This window comes from Gorilla gorilla, chromosome 15, assembly GCF_029281585.2.
Source record: "Gorilla gorilla gorilla isolate KB3781 chromosome 15, NHGRI_mGorGor1-v2.1_pri, whole genome shotgun sequence".
NCBI classification, from domain to species: domain Eukaryota; kingdom Metazoa; phylum Chordata; class Mammalia; order Primates; family Hominidae; genus Gorilla; species Gorilla gorilla.
This window is the reverse complement of record NC_073239.2, coordinates 18,838,035-18,856,871: the sequence shown is the minus strand read 5'-3', so window position 1 is coordinate 18,856,871 and position 18,837 is coordinate 18,838,035. Positions and strand designations below refer to the sequence as shown.

The following is an 18,837-nucleotide window of genomic DNA, read 5'->3' as shown; positions in this document are numbered from 1 at the left end:
TTTTTGGGAATCAATAAATAATAAATGTCATACTTATTGACATAGCTCCTTGATAAATGTAAGAAATAAAATTAGTAAGCATATAATTAATATGTAGAATGTACCTGATAAGCATATAATTATGTATACAATAAAGTGTACTTCAATTTATAAAAAGTTTGTATCATTTTTGCTGTTAACATCATGACTAAACTCTCTTGTGAAGCAAGGAGAAACATTTACAAATTGTTATTCAAATATAAAATGAGTTGTACAGGTTTACCAAAAAGAGAAAATGTATACTTTACAGTACTTGTTAAAACAAACTTTTTTTTCCTAGGACATACCGAGGAATTGCATATGTTAAACGGAAATTTTATAAAGAAGCAACTCAAGATTTTTCTGCTGCAATTCACTTAGATCCTAATAACTGGTTAGCGTTGTATTATCGAGGTTGCTTATTCAGAAAGAGTAACCCTTTTAGAGCGCTACAGGATTATAGTGTTTCAGGTACTTTGCCTTCAATTACATGTATATAGCAATCCAATCTGAGATTCAACAGCTCAGTTTCATAGTGGTGAATGGTAATGTGGGTTCACTAATGTAATATGTATACTACTATATACTAATATACATTATAAGTATATATTACATGAGCTTACACATTTTAATATTCTTATATAGGTATACAATATATGAATATATAGCTATAATGGTTTAGCTATAAGTGTTTCTAATATGCCCTTTATGTGTGTGTGTGTGTGTGTGTGTGTGTGTGTGTTAACTGTGACAAGGGGAGAATGTGACAGCAAAGAAATCTCTTTCTATAATATACTGGGTTCTGAAGATTTTTCTGGAAACCCAGTCCTGTTTCCTAGTCAGCTTGCTAAAATGGCAGTAAATTGTCCTGGTGGGCTGCGTCCTGCTCCATAGGCTCAGCCCAAGGGATTTGTCAAATTCAGAGTTTTTAACCCCTAAACTAAAAATAGGTTTTGAGAATCCTTGGTAGCTAAGGACACCAACAGCTAAAAATGGCCATTTCTGTGTTACTCTCAATCAGCACACTCCTGGTTTATGCATGTGCCCAGCACAATTGTGAGCATAGAGTCAGTGCTCAGTAAACAGCCTCCAACAGAACGAATGAGTCCATCCTGACTGATGAAATCCAGCCTGAGTCTAACACTCCAGATATGCCTGTGTTCACCTGGGTGCAAAGTTCTAGAATCCCATCATCCTAGATTAGACAGTGTCTAGAGATGAAGAGACAACTAGATATCCACAGGGAAGAAGAGCTAAGGTGATAGTTACTTGATTGTCTTAAGTCCATTTGCCTTCTGAGGTCACCCTTCTAATTAATATTAAAATAAAATAACTCAAATTTCATTCTGTGTGTTGACAGGAGTCTAGTGTCCTCCCCTCTATTTCCAGTGATTCTTGGGAAAGGGGACTGAGGATTTTTGTCTAATTCTTTCATCATCTTTGAGTCCAATTTCAGCTTTTGGCTGGATTTCCCATCTTTGCCCACCCTCACTTCTGTGGCTACTGTTCTCTCGGCTTTGCTTTTTCCCAGGTCTGTCCTTCATTCCCCAGTGTAACATCAACACAAACCTGTTATGTCTACTAATCTGTTACTGAATGCTTTAGGGTTCAGAGGATAAATTTAGCACAGATAACTTAAATTTGAAGATCAAACCACCCCCATTTCTAGAAGTTTATCTGGCTCTATCAGCCCTATCCATCTGCCACTGGCCACATCCCTTTCTCTCTGATCTTCCTCTAAAGGCCTCTTTCTCATATTTCCCTCTTATACAAGTTTTGGGCTTCTCATGCCCTCCTCTCCCCACTTCTAGGCTATCACAATAATTGAACAAAATTCCTATTATTTAATTATCCAGAGCAGACAAACTTGATTTCAGCCTCCATCCTTTCCTACCAGACAGCCCAAGGAGTTTTATCACCTGCAACAAAAAAGGACTCTCAAGATATTTTGCTAAGCTAATAATAATAATAATGATATCTAACATTTATTGGGCATTTTGCTACTTGCAAAGTGCCGTTTAAAGTGCCAAATAAGAAGTGTCTCAGTATTCAGAGTAATGCTAGGAGCTTGGTACTATTTTCATTCACATTTTACTGATGAGAAAGCCATAGCACAGAGAGGTTAAATAATATTTTTTTTCCTTTTTCCTTAAGAAGAGTTTTTTTTATTGTTTGTTAAGAGCAGCCACCCAAACTGCAGCTGATTTTTTAATTGCTAGCCAATCATACTGTGAACTGAGCAGTTAGATTTTCTTCAAGTGATAACAGTCATGCGCCACATAATGATGTTTCAGTCAAAAATGGACTGTATATACTATAGTTAAACCTGATATATGGCAGTTGACATTGGCATTGAGGATCAAGTAGGGGAAACGATTCATATTCATTAATGGTGTTGGGACATTTGGTTTCCTCTATTATATATATATATATATATATATATAAAATATACTCTCTATGTATATTCTATGATATATTCTATATTCTGTATATATGTATATATATATAAATATATACCATCTAGGTTTGTGAAAGTACACTCTATGATGTTTGCACAATAAAGAAATCCCCTAATAATGCATTTCTCAGAACATATCCCTACTGTTAAGTGGTGCATGACTGTACTTACTTAATGTGTATGATCATTGCTGACACTGGCTATAGTTCCCTAAATCCAGTACCGTGAATATTTTTGTCCTAGACTGTAAACATTATGCATATTTTGGCAAAACTTTCCACCTTAAGGCAGAATGTCATGAGAATCTTTAAAGATATCTGTCAAAACTTGTGGAAACCCCATCTAATTCACTAACATGTTTTGAAAGTGAAGGGGCAATCAGTAGGCGAGAGACATGAGATGACCTCTAGACAGGTTACTGATGAGAGTCACACACCTGGATTACTGAGAGGAGGTTCTTTTTCTCCCTTCCATTATTAGGGATGTGCATCTCAGGTAGCTGTCATTTGGGATGTGCATAGTCAAGCTGTCCACCTTACCTCCAAGCTCTGCTTGCCTTGGTGTAGCCTCTTTGCTTGTCCATCCCGGTTTGTGTGTAAGCCTGACCTCTGCTTTCTGCCTTCAGGACTAGTACCCAAGCCTGTTCCTTGGCCAGTAACAATGGCTTCCTGATAAAATCAGGCCATCAAGGGTCATGGCACCCTTCTGACTGGAGTTGGATTCTAGGCCAGTCTTTGCCATTGACTGGTATATCATGACCATGGTCAATGTACTTACTACCCCCTTTGGACTTTAATCTCCTCACCTATACGGTGAGTGGACTATGCTAGATTCCAATCAGGATTTAGTTCAGCTCTAATGAGTTTGTGAACCACAATTGCCACATTGTTACTAATAAATACATTTTAATGTACAATACTATTATTTAACTTACCAAACAAGTACACTCATCATAGATATGTTTCTATTTTATATAATGTTAAAAAATGAGAATAAGCAATAGGAAGGTTACAGACTAAAGTATAATTCACATATGGTTATTTTAGAACCTGAATGAAATACATTTTTTTAAAATTTTTAAGCACTCATAAATGATGGCTATGAGAATCTTGGTTGTTTTCTACATCGAGGAATAGTCTATGCACATCTAAAACTTTGGCTGCTGGCAATTTGTGACTTTGAAACTGTCATTTCTCTAGAAAGGTATGTTTTCCTTTTCATATTTATTGATTTCACTTTTGTAAAAAATTGAAAACCTGAAATGGGAGAAAAAGTTTCTTTCCCCTCATCATTGATAACCTAGAAAAAATGAGACACTTATAAAGTCATCCTAGAATTAGAATACTACTTCTAAAAACAAGATTACTTCAAAAATAAAACCTGTTCTCAACATCTGTTTGCCTTGGGTGTTTTTGCAAATTTTAGAAGTTAAATGGGTTTGACAGGAGTTAAATCTATGGATAAGAAATCAACACTATTGAGGATTTTGGAGATGCCCAGGCTAAAGCTTTTTGAAATTAACTTCATGGAAAACTGTCATTAAGTTTTAAAATAATGAAAAAATATTCTGCTTGGTGTATGATTGCTATGGACAGCATACAACTCAATGGAAGACAACCTTCTATTTAGAACTTCTGGCTTCATTTTGTTTAGTAAAGCAAAATAAAAACACTAATACCATGTAGACCATATGTTCAGGGAGAAATATAGACTGAAAGTTAAATGCACTAGTCAGAAAGTCAAACTGTAAATCACAGAATTTAATTAAAAATTCCCCTTTTTTCCAAAGAAGGATTTATGAAAAGGGAAGGTGTCAGAAAGAGTAACTAATCATGCCAATTCCTTGCCAACCAGCAGACTGTTTACTTAATCTATCCAAGGTAAACTTTGAACTTGACACAGGAAATTCATGGAGCATGGCTCCATAATGACCACAGTGGTTTTCTTTTGGACATTTTTGAGCCAGAAAGAAAAAGAAAAGAGTGTCAGTTTCAAAGAGACAGAAAACAGGAAGTAGGAACTTTGGTGTCTAGGCAAGGGGTCAGGGATTCTGTGAGGTTGGATTATTGGATGGGTGGTTTTCATTTTGAAATAGAGGCATCAAACATGATAATTTCTAAAGTTATTTCTCTACTGAAAATCAGTTGATTCTAAGAGAGATAAATAACATTTATTTGATACAGAAAAGCTGTGTTAATATGTATGTGGAGAGGATTTTAACCCCAAGCCACCAAGCCCTTGAATATGACTATTTCTCACTGTCACTTGTGGCCAATAGAACATAGCCTGAGGTAAAGACTCTTTAGTTGAGAAAAACTAAGCTTGTGACTCAAGATAACAGAAAGGTAAATCAAAGAAGAGTAAAGTTTTGCTAAAAGTCTAGGAGACTTCAGGAATTCTGTTCCTAGCGCAGACCCTAAAAACATTAATTCCTTACTAAGGGTTTCATAAAGGTGTTTATAGTTTTTCATAGAGAGCAGCTAACTAATTTACTTTCCTTTGTAAAACATTAAAAAATACTCTGATGAATACTGATGCATCTGTTTCATTCAGTTTATTCCTAATTGGAGAACATTTGGAATAATTAAAAATGTTTAACAAGATTTCACTTTCTCATTTTTTTTTAGAACTATTACTTTGGCTTATGTAAATATTGGCCTCATACATCTGCTACACCTGGATAACTACACGGAAGCCATTTGGCAATTTTCTGAGGCTATTAGAATTGATCCTTTATGTATTCAAAGCTATCTTTGTCGGGCAGAAACCTATTTTAAGGTATTTAAGGCTCGAGAACCTTGATTTTTTTAAAAAAACTTTAATTTTCTGGATATTTGTTCAACATAATTTTAATATATATACATATTTTAGCTAATTGTAGGGGCTAATGCATTTATAAACAATGTGTTAAGCTGATAGTTAACTCTAATTACTCATTTATAAAGCCTCTACTTTCAAGGTGTGCATTTTTATGTCTTTCACTTTTGAAAATAATACCTTTTTTTTTCTTAATTACAAAAGCATTATATACTTATTGCAGGTAATATATGCATGCGATAGGAATAAACTAAAAACTATTATCTATAATTTTATTCTCTAGGGATAGCTGCTATTAACAATTTGAGTCTATGGTCCAATGTTGTGTGTGTGTGTGTGTGTGTGTGTGTACAGGTGAGTAAGTAGGTTCATACAATGGGATCCAACCATAGAATGGGATACTGACCATTCATACTTACTTTTAATTTTGTTTAAGTTTTATAAGTTGTTCACATTAAAAATAAATGTTATATGCCCCTGCTGTGACAAATTAAAACAGCACAATAAATAGGAAAAATCCTCTCCAATTCCCGCCAGATCTGATTTTCAGAGATAACGCTGTTAACTCTTGTCTCTACCCTTCAAAGTAGACACCCATTTATACCACTTCACCTCTAACTGCCCTGTCCAAATACTGGTTTCTCACCAGGATGGATTTTCAAATAGCAGCCACAGTGATCTTGCCAAAACATGTCAGATTATTTCACTTCTTTGCTCAAGCCCTTCAATAGCTTCCCTTGTGTTTAGAATAAAAGCTAAATTCTACAAAAGCCAAAGGTCTGCAAGACCCCCACAGGAGCTAGCTCCTAATTGCCTTTCTACCTTTGTCTCCTGTCTATGCTGGTTTCAGCCAGGATAAGCTAGGCTATACTGAGGTAAAAAAACAAAAAAACAAAAAACCCAAAACCAAACCTTCAAAATTACTGTATTAAAACAAAGGTTTATTCCTTGCTCACACTGTATGTCCACAGAGGATTGCCTGGAGGCTCTGCCTCCATTGTCTACATCTCAGGACCCAGTGTGACTAGAGTCCCATTCAGAGTCCTTACTCTGCTGACAATGGAGGTAGGGACCTAGGGCAGGTTCAGTGTTGCCACTAGGTCATGTTAGTTCTTGACTCTGTCAGGGAAAGGATGGACAATACTCATAGTGTGTGGTTCTTTTGCTTAACCTAACCCTGTTGATGAAGGTAAGACCATCTGCGGAAGTTGGAGTTTCCTCTGAGCACATAGAGAAATGGAAACACTAGCATGATAGCAAGGTGTAAGGATATAGTCAAAGGCTGTTCTGAGAGACGAAAATCTCTGTGCAGTAATGATTGAATAATTTGTGGTGCATTCACATCATAGAATGTAACAGAGATGGTGACAAGAATGAATAGAACTATGCTAGCTGACTTGGAAGGTTTTCCATGAGATATTTTTAAGTAAGAAAAGTAGGGCTCACAAAAGAGTGTGAAGTGTGTACAATACGATTCCATGTAAATAAAACAATTGTAAATAAACCCTTGTGTATGTATGTACAAGAATATATACTCCCATTATGTGGGTTCAGCCTCCAGGGTAAATCTAATCTAAGGCTACCTGGTAGTGGTCTAATGTCAGGGAAGCTTGTGAGATCTGCGAATGAGCCTCCATTTGTCTTAAGTCAGGATTTCCTCAATGCATAGACATGTATGGTTGGTAGAACAGGTATAGCAATGTGGACATATGACTATATGATTTATTAATTACACCATCCTGAATAGGGTTAGCTTAGGAAGCAGCAGACATGAAGTTCCACAGAAATTTTCCAATTTGTTTAAACAAATCTCAAACTTCCTCCTTTTTTGTTTCCTCTTTTGAGTCCATCCACCATTTCCTCCAAACATTTATACCATCTCCACAGGTACTGCCTGCTTCCATGCACAAATTAGTTTTGTACATTTGCTTCTTTGCATCATTGTGCCGTAACAATAAAAGGATTGGTTGGTTGTCCCAGGTTAATTTTGCTCTGGTCTGTAGAGTGCTCTTTTGGTAATATTTTCAATGATAGTTGATTTTGTCCCCAAAGTTATACAAATTCAGTTTCTGCGACCAGTATTAAGGGAATAATTAATGTTTACTTTTCGTTACATATTGATGGTAAGCAGATTACTTTTTCATCATTTTTTATTTTGTTATATTCATTCATTCATTTACTTAATTTTTGTGCAGGCCTGTTTTTCCTCCCTTATTTTTAAGTGGAATAGAGTTTTAGTTTTTATATTACCCTCCTTTGCATGCTACTTTATTTCTTAGTCTTTATTCCTATTATTGTTTTTGTCTAGATGGGGTCTCACTATGTTGACCAGGCTGGTCTTGACCTCCTGGCCTCATCAAGCGATTCTCCTATCTCAGCCTCCCAAAGCACTCGAATTAGAGGCCTGAGACCGGCCTGCATGCTACTTGATTAAGATGGATCAGGTTTGCTGAAAAAGTTGTTAGGGTTGAGGGAGAAAAACTGAAAACTAAATGATAAAAGAGAACACAAACACGTACACAATCCAGAATGTATTATATAATCACATTTATGTGAAATAGTATATGTAGATATGTATAATTATTATTTAAAATTAAAGATAGATGATTTTTAAAAACTAAGAATATATCATAAATTTTTCTTTTTACTTCTCTGTATCCCATTTGCTTTGTAGATTCTTAAGAAAAACATGTATGTTAGGAGATGTCCCTGCAAAATTTCTGTAGAAAGGGTGGGAGAGGATAAATATCAGAAAGGAAGCAATCGATGTTATTAGGAGCTAAGTTTCTGTTTCTCACTCAACAGTTGCATAAATTGAAAAAGGCAGTAAATGAATTGTCTCGTGCTATCCACCTTCAGCCAGATGGAATCCAATTATACATAAGAAGGTATGAGCATAGAAACTGAATTCTTCTTGGGATAACTTAGCATCAGAGAAATTGAATGGGGATCTTCAGTTCCCTCTTGAACCTTTCAGGCTCCCCATTTTACATTTAATCTCCCAGCAATTGCCATTTCCCCACCAGCAAGCCAGTTTGTTAAACTTTAAGATAGTTTATTACATAAGATAACCAGATTTTTCCCTTTGCTCTACCCTTGCATCAAAATATACCTGTTTAGTGTTTATGTTCTTTGAGACCTTTTTAAGCGACTAGTCATATGGTTATCACGTATCTCATAAGAGTAAGGTAACGTATTTTGAACCGTTGTTTTGATTATGTCCACAATCAAACATAAGCATGTGTACTAAACATAAACCTCTGCTAATTCAGTGAAAAGAAGTGACATACTGAATTGTATACCATTTCTACAGGTACTGCCTACTTCCATGCAGTATTTCAAATGCAGTAGGACTTTCTATAAAGATATCCTTTGCAAGTTATGAGTTATCACTATCAAAAATATAATCTTTTAAGGATTTATAGACCTGGGAAATGGAATGTGACAATGCTTTACTGATAAGGGCTTGCTTTGTCCTTGAACCACATTTTAGCAATTTATGTAGATACCTCCTTCCTTTTATATGCCTTGAACTTTATCTTTTAATAATTTCTCAGCAAAAAGTATAACATTTTAAATACAGATAATTGCAAAAAGAGATTTGTGTATTTTTCTTTCAGTGTTACATTTCCTAAGTTTTCTCATCACATCACTATGCTAATTGATATATTTAGATTATATAAAATGTCTATAATTTTCACTTTTTTATGCATACATAAGTAAATAAGAATGAATATATTGTAAAATTGTAAGTAACTGATTATAAGAAACTTTATTTTAGAAAGTTAATTTTTAGCTGCTTAGAATCAAAATCGATTATTTCTTCCAGAGGACAATATCTTCTTATGATGAAATGTTATGATCTTGCAAAGTTTACTATTTATCAAATAGCAGAAATGGGCAAAGGTAAGTATAATTAATTATAACTTTTAAGAAATACTTCTTTAAAATTTTTATGCTATTTTGCAATAGTTATGTATAAATAGCATGAAGGATCCAATTGAAAGTCAAATTAGATTTTCAAACTTTAGTTTTATATGTACATTGCCAATTAGTAAAATGATTCATAGCAGTGAATTTTGTGAGGAGATTTTTATGGGAAATATTAAGCTTACAATTTTTCTATTTTTTGTTTGTAATTGGAATGTCTTGTTGGTTACTGGTAGTAAATAGATCTTACTATAATTTGTTAATTTTATAATTTATTGATTTGTTAATTCATATTATAAAGACAAATTATTGAATTACTCCCTTAGAATAATTATATTCAAAATCCTTGATAACCTGACAAAGATATTGATAAACTTTCCTTCCCTTTTAGGTCTCAGTGAGTTGAGTCCTATGCAGCAAGCCCTTATTTATTCATTTTGTGAAAACCATGACAAGGCCATTGAGGTCTTGGATGGAATCAGCTGGAATAGAGCTGAGATGACCATGTGTGCTCTATTAGCAAAAGTTCGAATGAAAGCCAAGAGAACCAAGGTGAAAAGTCCTCTGAGTAATGTTTACTAAACCTATTAATGAAGTGTATATATTGTGCTTAGTATACCACTTTAAATATTTTTCACAAAATTAAGTCATACTATTTATTTATTTTTCTGTGAATTAACATTTGGGTTATTTTCTCTCTTTTTTTTTTTTTGCCCCCTCTTAAGAATAAGGCTGCCCTAAATATTCTTTTTCGTGTATTCAGTCAGCATGTGGAGTAGTTTTCCAGGTTATATTTCAAGGAGTGCAATTGGTGGTATGTAGAGAATGTGAATGTTTAACTTTCAAGGAAATGACGCGTTGTTTCATAGGGTGGTACCAATTTATTCTCCTACCTGAAGTGTAGGTGTATTCCTGTTCCTGTTGATCTGCATCTTTTACAATAATTGATATTGTTAGGCTTTATTTTTGCCAATTTGGTGGATAAAAATTTATGTCTTGTGGTCTTAATTCACACTTCTCAGTTTGAGCATCAGGTTGAGAATCTTTTTATGTTTATCAGCCACTCATATTTCCTGTTCTATCAATTTGCTATACACATTTTTCATTTCTCTTGTTCTTACTGATTTTAGGCATTTAAGATATAAATTCTGTATACTAATCCCCGATTGTGTGCTGAGTATCTTCTTACGGTTTGTGCCTCGTCTTTTGTCTCTATGGTGTCTTCTGATGAACAAAACTTCTAAAGTTTAATGTAGTTGAATATGTCTATTTTAAAATTTGTCATCAGGGCGTCTTAAAAAATATCTTGTTTAAGAAGCCCTTTTCTACTCCAAGGTCAAGATATTCTTCCCTATTTTCTTTGGAAAGTTTAAGTTTTCCTTTTTCCATTTGAGACCCTACTCTATCTTAAGATTATTCTTTTTTAGCATGAGAGAGTGATAAAATTTCAGTTTTCTCCATATGGGTATTTAAATGTTTCAGTATCCTTTATTGAAATGTTCTTCTTAACCCAAAAATCTGCAGTGCTACATCTATCTTATTACAAGTTTTCACATATGTGTGGATCATGTGCTATTTTAGATTCTCTGCTCTGTTCCTTTGGTCAGTTTTTCTATTACTGGCCCAGTAGTACAATGTCTTAATTGCTATAACCTCATTGAAATTATTGATAACTGGTGGAGCAAGTCCCCACACCATATTCTTCTCTAGGAAGCTCCTGGTTAATCTTCAGCATTTACTCTGCCATATACATGTTAAATTTAGCTTGCCCAAGGTCCATTAAAAACTCTCTTGAGATTTTGAATCTTTAGATTATTTTAGGGAGAATTGACATCTTTATGATATTGAATTCTTTAGTTTATGATCAGAATGATGTATTGCCCCATTTATTTCACTTTTTCTTTTGAATATATTTTACATATCCATTGCTAAAAGTTTCCTAGTTTTCCAGTTTTTTTTCATAGTTTTTGCTACTATTATAAAGGGTATCTTTTTAAAAAAATTTGTTTGCTGATGGTTTATAGAAATGACACTGATTTTGGAATACTTATCTACTGGCTGACCACCTTGCTAAACTTGCTTATTATTTCTTAAAATGTTTAGTTCTGTTCTTTTGGGTTCATAACTAGGAAAATATGTCATCTATAAATAATAATAGTTTTATTTTTTTCTTTCTTTTTATGTATTCTGTTTCTTATTCTTGTCTAACTGTGCTGGCTAGAAACTCCAAGACAATACTGACTAAAACTAGTGACAAAGACACCCTTATTTTCTTCCAAATTTTAAAGGAAGTTTACCCCACTAAGAATGAAGTTTGGGATTGATTTTTGTAGATAATTTAAACAAAATAAAGATTAAATAATCTTTCTATTTCCATTTTGAATTTTATCAAATTATTTTTCATCAGGTATTGAAATTATTATGTTTTTATCCTTTAATATGTTAATGTAGCAGATTATATGTCACATATGAAATTAAGTAATCTATGACATTATTTAGTGTTAGACCAACCATGCATTCCTGGGTTAAACCAACTTGATCAGAATATATAATCTTTTTGTAGACATCGCTAAATTTGAGTTGCTTGTGAGGATCTTCGTGTCCATATTTATGAGTGAGATTGGTTTTGTGGGATTTGAGTATTGATCTCATAGGATTATTTGGAGAGTATTTCTTCTTTTCTGTGTAGTGAATGAGTTTGTCTAAAGATTGTAAGGATGTCTTCTTTGAAAGATTATTTAATGCTTTAATATCTAGTACATGGCACACATTTAATAAACATTAGCCGTTATTATTCCTATTTTTTCTCCCTGGGCATTTTAAGACTTTTTATCAGCTTCATTCCATAAGCATTTAATCATGAGAAACTACCTTTAGTATAAAAACTAAAAAAACTTTCTTGACCTCACCAATTATTGGCTTTTTTCTCTTTACTCTGGCACAACCAAATCTTGGAAAATTGTTTATAGTCCTTATCTTCATTTCCTCACTTTCCACTCATTCTGCTGCTCACCACAATCTGGCTTCTTTCCCCTTGTGATGGACACATGATAAGGTGACCCTCAACAAGTTATGCCCTTGTGTGACCTTGAGTGTGAGTGGAACCTATATCTCACTTCTAACCAACAGAGTATGGGAAAGATGATGGGATGTCACTCCCATGATTATATTAGGTTATGTAGTAGAATGGAGAGAGAAATTCCCTTCCTGGCCTTAAAAAAGCAAAGAATTATACTATGAACTGCTTGTGGAGAGGGTATCATGGTAGGGAACTGCTGTGGCCTCGAGGACCTCAGGACAATCTTCAGCCAATAGCCAGTAAGAAGCCTGGGCCCTCAGTCATGCAGCCATAAGGAAACGAAACCCACCAACAATCAGAATGAGCTTAAAAGAAGAAGAGAAAAGAAGTTTTCAGATGAGAATGTAGCACAGTTGACACCTTGACTGAAGCCTGGGAAACCCTAAGCAGAGGACTCAGCTAAGCTATGCCCAGGCTCCTGGCCCCTCACCTCTGCTTGTTTGTCAACAATATTCTAAACTATCTCCTGTGAGATAAGAAATGTGTGTTGTTTTAAAGCATTAAGTTTGTGGCATTTTTTATTTTTTGCAGCAACAAGAAAATAATACAGATGCAGTGTTGCTGTAACAAATACCTGCAAATGTAGGAGCAGCTTTAGAACAAAGCAGTGGGCAGAGGCTGAAAGAATTTTGAGGAACATGACAGAAAAAGCTTCAATCACCTCAAACAGACTCTTAGTAGATACCTGGTTTTTAAAGACACTAGCATTGAGGACTCTGAGGCAAATGAGCAACATGTTATTATTTTTATTTAGTGGTTCAAAGCTTAGTAAAATTTTCTCATTTAGTTGTATGGAAAGAAGAACTAATAATTCAGGAGCCTGGATATACAGCTAAGATAATTTCCAAGCAAGGCGTTGACAGTGCTGCCAGCTTTCTTTTGCTTCTAATAGTAAAGTGTGAGAAAGGAGAGATAAGTTAAGAACTGTTAAACAAAGTCAACCAGGACTTGCTTATGAGGAAAATTTTCAACTTCTCCAGATGGCAAAAGAGGACAAAATTCACTGTCAAGAGAAAAGGACAAGGTGTGGCCGGACAACACTTTGCTAAGATCTTAGAAGGATCATGAGGGCAGAGTATTCAGTCACACTAGTTCTTTTTCCTTTCAAGAGATTAAGGGCATAACTTACAAATCTTCTTAACCAAACCAGAGGATCTCCAGAAGCTTAAGGGCATTGTCCCTCAGGCATCTCAGCAGTAGGCCGAAGTAGACAAGGAGTTTTCTTGAAAAAATTAGTGGATGTGGCTTTTGTCTAATGAAGTGAATCCCTGTGAAATCCATGGAAGATCTCCAAAGTTTTTAGAATTATTTATTTATAAACACTGACAATTTGGACTCAGACAGAGAGAGTACAAAACGAAAGAAGGCTGTCAGACCTCAAAATCATTCTGGCAGGAAGTAGGTTAATAAAACAACTCAGCTGCAAACATGTACAACCTTTCATAAAAAAGGAAAAAGGACCCAGAAGGCAAGACTAGGAACCCACAGGATGACACTAAGTGCCATAAATGTTTTGAAACCTAATCAAGAGACTGAGCATTTGCCCAAATGTATTTCAGAACTGCCATGGACCAGTGGCTCATTTTAATCTTCCATTTTCCCCTTTTTAAACCAGAATATCTGTGGATATTATTCTATGCCTGTCTCACCATTGTATGTTGGGTGTTTTGGGGACAGATAACTTGTCTCTTTAATTTCACAAGTCCACAGATGGAGAGGAATTGTGTCCCAAGAGTGGGAGCTGGTGGATTTTACTTAAATGCCTCATCCAGACTTGGACCTGCTTTAAATGATGAAATTTTAGATGTTGAGCTGATGCAATAATGAGCTGAGACTTTGGAGGACCTTGGAATGGAGGAATATATTTTGCGTGTGGCAAGAATGTTGAATTACTGGGGGCCAGATCATTAGAGTCATCTGGTAGACACACTCTAAGATTATTCTTAATCATACCCTATGTTATCTCCTCCCCTTCCTTGAGTGTGTGCAGGACCTGTGACTTGCTTCCAACCAATAGAATATGGCAAAATTGGTGGGGTGTCGCTCCCTCAATTATGTTGCAGTATATAAGACCTCCTTCTTAGCAGAGTAAAGAGAGAGAGGTTCTCCTGCTGGCCTTGTTGTGACTTCTTATTGAGAGAGTGATGTGGCGAGGAACTGTGGGCAGCTGGGACCTGAGTGCAGCCAACAGCCAGCAAGCTGGTATCTCATTGTGGTTTTTATTTGCATCACACCAGTCAGAATGGTGATTATTAAAAAGTAAAGAAACAACAGATGCTGGTGAGGTTGCAGAGAAATAGGAACACTTTTATACATTTCAACCATTGTGTAAGAAGATTTGGCGATTCCTCAAAGACCTAGAGGCAGAAATGCCATTTGACCCAGTGATCTCATTACTGAGTATATATCCAAAGGAATATAAATCATTCTGTTACAAAGATACATGCATGTGTATGTTCATTGCAGCACTATTCACAATAGCAAAGATACGGAATCAACTTAAATGCCCATCAATGATAGAGCGGATAAAGAAAATGTGGTACATACACACGATGGAATATTATGCAGCATAAAAAGTAATGAGATCATGTCCTTTGCAGGGACATGGATGGAGCTGGAAGCCATTATCCTCAGCAAACTAACGCAGAAACAGAAAACCAAGCCCTGCATGTTATAAATGGGAGCTGAACAATGAGAACACATGGACACAGGGAGGGGAACAACACACACTGGGGCTTGTAGGAAAAAGGGTTGGGGGAGACAGAGCATTAGGAAAAACAGCTAATGCATGCTGGGCTTAATACTTAGGTGGTGGGTTGATAGGTGCAGCAAACCACCATGGCACGTGTTTACCTTTGTAACAAACCTGTATATCCTGCATATGTACCCTGGTACTTAAAATAAAAAAAAAAAAATGAAACTGGGGCTGTCAGTCCTGGAGTCTCAAGGAAATGAAGGCTGCCAACAACATGAATGAGCTTGGAAGCTAATTCTCCCAGCCAAGTTTCCAGAGGAGAATGTAGCTCAACCGACACATTGATAGCAGCTTTGTAGGACCCGGAGCAGAGGGCCCAGTTAAGCCATGCCCAATCTCCTGAACTGTGGAAACTGTGAGATGATAAATACATGTTACTATCATTTGCTAAATGTGTGGTAATTTGACCTGTAGCGATAGAAAAACGAATGCACCTCTGGTTTGGAATCAAGCACTCTTGCTAGCTTCATTGACTTTCTTTTTTCTCTTTTTTTTTTGAGATGGAGTCTTGCTCAGTCACCCAGCTGGAGTGCAGTGGCACAATCTCAGCTCACTGCAACCTCTGCCTCCTGGGTTCAAGCAATTCTCCTGCCTCAGCCTCCTGACTAGCTGGGATTGTAGGCACGTACCACTATGCCCAGCTAATTTTTGTGTTTTTAGTAGAGATGGGGTTTCACCATGTTGGCCAGGCTGGTCTTGAACTCCTGACCTTAGGTGATCCACTTGCCTCTGCCTCCCAAAGTGCTGGAATTATAGGTGTGAGCCACTGTGCCCAGCCTTCATTGACTTTCTTATTGCAGATTCTGTGATCATTACTCAGTATGGATCATGTCTACTTTTTTGTTCACATTTGGAGATTTTGGTCTCTGTATTATTTGAGGACTGCTTTTTAATATTTGCTTTAATCTCCTCCTCCCAGCCTGTCCTCTGTGACTCTAGCTGGATACCTGATGTCACCATCAGCTACCCTCTTCCACCCAATCAATAGTGATGTTTTCTTGGTTCTACTTTCTAGATATTTCTCAAACCCACTTTCTTTATTTCTGTGGTTATTATCCTGGTTTGGAGCATATAGTTTAAAAAATTTTTTTGAATTATATAGCCGCATTGTTGTACTCTTCCAAGCTTTTATCCACACAGCAGCCACAGTACTTTCTGCAGACTATAAAGATGACTTATCTGTAAGCCCCTGCAGATGTCCCTCAGATGACACCGTGGAGTAGTGAAAGAGAGAGAGATGGAGGAAGCAGGAGGAAGTGAAGATATGTTCATTTTAATTTAAATGGGTTGGAAGTCTTGAGTAGACAAGTTTTTATGGGCTCAAGGAGTCAGTGAAGGGGCAGAAATCCAAAGGAGGAAGGAAGTAACAGGCTGCTCAGGTGAGGCAGGAGAAGATGGGGCCAAGGACAGCTTTTGAGGAGTTAGCTCTGCAAGGAATGAGAAAGAAAGCAATTCAAAGACAGGAGAGAAAAAGGTGAAAGTGAATGAAGATATAGATTCATCGAAAAGTAGAAAGGGGGGAAATTGAGACAGTAATCCACTTTTTTAGGCAAGGTCATGTGCTGAGAGTGAGGACAGAAGGAGGGATGTTGGGTGGCTTGCAAACATATAGAGCTAATGCTCAATAGAAGCCATAAAGGACACTTAGCATATCCAAGTGAAACCTCATTGTTTCTTTAGCAACTTAAGACAATTAAGAAGATGGTATAACCAGTAACAAGTATTTGTCTTTCTATATACAGATATACAGTGGGTAGTTAAGTATTAAATGGCATTTCTATCTTTTTCATTAATGAGACATTTGACTTTTTCATTTAATGAGACTTTTTCATTCATGAAACTTTTGACTATTTTGAACTTTTTCATTAATGAGAGTTTGAACGTTTTCATTAATGAGACTTTTGACTCTTTTGAATAAATAAATGGTTGAGTTTTGGAGGTAGTTTATTTTTTTGGTGCCAATAAAACCCTATTAGGAGGACAGCAGGACACAATACAAATTGATTAAAATTATGTCAGATATTATCAGTGGAGATCTTTTACTACCTAGTAGCTTCCCAGTATTCCATTCAGAGAAATTATTAGGAAATTGTCAATAAACTTGTTCATAAATTTAAGCCTGCCTTAAGCTTGTGTATATAGCCTTTAGAATTCAGAAATTTTAGTTCCAAAAATCCATGTCCATAAGCCTGCTTAAGTACTGTCTTGTAGGATAGGCACCTGGGTGGGACTCATGAGGGTAAGACTTCTGAACTGGGTTCTCTTCTTGTAGTGTACTGACAAGACCTGTAACTTCACCAGGTCTGTTTGTCCCCAGATAAAGTAAGAGTAGAGGTGTGTGCTCTGTGCTCCTTTTAACATATAAGGCTGTAACGTTAAATCTATAGTGGAAAGAAACATTTCTTGCCCCCTCCCTGCTTTTTTATCATTATAGGAAGCTGTGGAAGTGCTTAAGAAGGCTTTGGATGCCATTTCTCATTCTGATAAAGGACCAGATGCCACAGCAATTTCAGCAGACTGTCTGTATAACTTGGGTCTTTGTTACATGGAGGAAGGCAATTTACAAATGGTATTTCGTGTATTTAGGAGTATAGATTATTTGTGATTTTAGAGACTGGTTGCTTGTATGCAATTCTGTTTCTGAAGGCCACCTATAACCTATACAGTGGGCAACCAGTCCAAAGCTGCTTATGAAGCTTGGCTTGTTATAGTGAATCTGCACCCTGCAACACCCAGGACATTGTTTTATTTAATCAACATGTTTTATTTGATGCTTGTTTGTCAACAATATTCTAAAGATTAATATGCGTTTCCCACCAGAACAATAAATCTAACTGCAGGAAATTATTACAGTAAAATAATTTTATCACAGTAGTATGAATTCACTTATTAAATTTTAAGTATTTTAAGTGCTTTAACATAATGTAGAATAAATGGAAAAGATTAGGGCTTTCTGGCTTTTGTTATTGATCATTGAACAATTCAAATCAGATTGAAACTGGTTGTTAAGATGGCCAGATTTACTGAAAAACAGTTGATTCAATTATTACATATTTATCCAGTCTTTGGTGATTTTAGGCGATTCTTTACTTCAGACTTGTCACTGATATGACAAATATGTAAAATAATTGATACTATCCAATGGCTAATGTTGGATATTCTACAACTCTAGCTCAAGACACACACACACACACACACACACACAAACACACACACATCATTCTAATTCTTATGTTCGTGGGGTGGACATTGTTTTAAACTGGTATTGGTATAAATGAAGAAAGAGGTGCACTTGATTAGTTGTTCTATTAAGAAATGCCAGTAAATATGAGACAAATTACAAATATTTTACATGTTTTTAGTCCTTTTGAACAACCAGAGCAAACTCAGCTTTGCTTTAAAATGCGGGGAAAAATTTTAGAGTTCTATTGTTCTGAAGTGTTGTTTTTTTGTTTGTTTGTTTGTTTGTTTTTTGAGACGGAGTCTCTCTCTGTCGCCAGGCTGGAGTGCAGTGGGGCGATCTCGGCTCACTGCAACTTCTGCCTCCCAGTTTCAAGCGATTCTCCTGCCTCAGCCACCCGAGTAGCTGGGATTACAGGCTCACGCCACCGCACCTGGCTAATTTTTGTAGTTTTTGGTAGAGATGGAGTTTCACCATGTTGGCCAGGATGGTCTTCATCTTTTCACCTCATGATCCGCCCGCCTTGGCCTCCCAAAGTGCTGGGATTACAGGAATAAGCCACCACGCCTGGCCTGTTCTGAAGTTTTATAATGATGCAT

At 36.0% G+C, this 18,837-nt stretch overlaps 1 protein-coding gene across 2 annotated transcripts in view; it reads left to right on the top strand.

Moving 5' to 3' along the window:
• Window positions 1-18,837, top strand: part of TTC6 (tetratricopeptide repeat domain 6) — a 234,749-nt gene that overhangs the window by 178,818 nt on the left and 37,094 nt on the right. For both annotated transcript variants that reach the window (XM_055360775.2, XM_055360774.2), the window contains exons 16-22: window positions 320-489; window positions 3,559-3,679; window positions 5,104-5,254; window positions 8,099-8,181; window positions 9,123-9,199; window positions 9,615-9,775; window positions 17,492-17,626. In XM_055360775.2, the coding sequence (XP_055216750.2) occupies window positions 320-489; window positions 3,559-3,679; window positions 5,104-5,254; window positions 8,099-8,181; window positions 9,123-9,199; window positions 9,615-9,775; window positions 17,492-17,626 (898 nt within the window). The remainder of the gene's footprint in view (window positions 1-319; window positions 490-3,558; window positions 3,680-5,103; window positions 5,255-8,098; window positions 8,182-9,122; window positions 9,200-9,614; window positions 9,776-17,491; window positions 17,627-18,837) is intronic.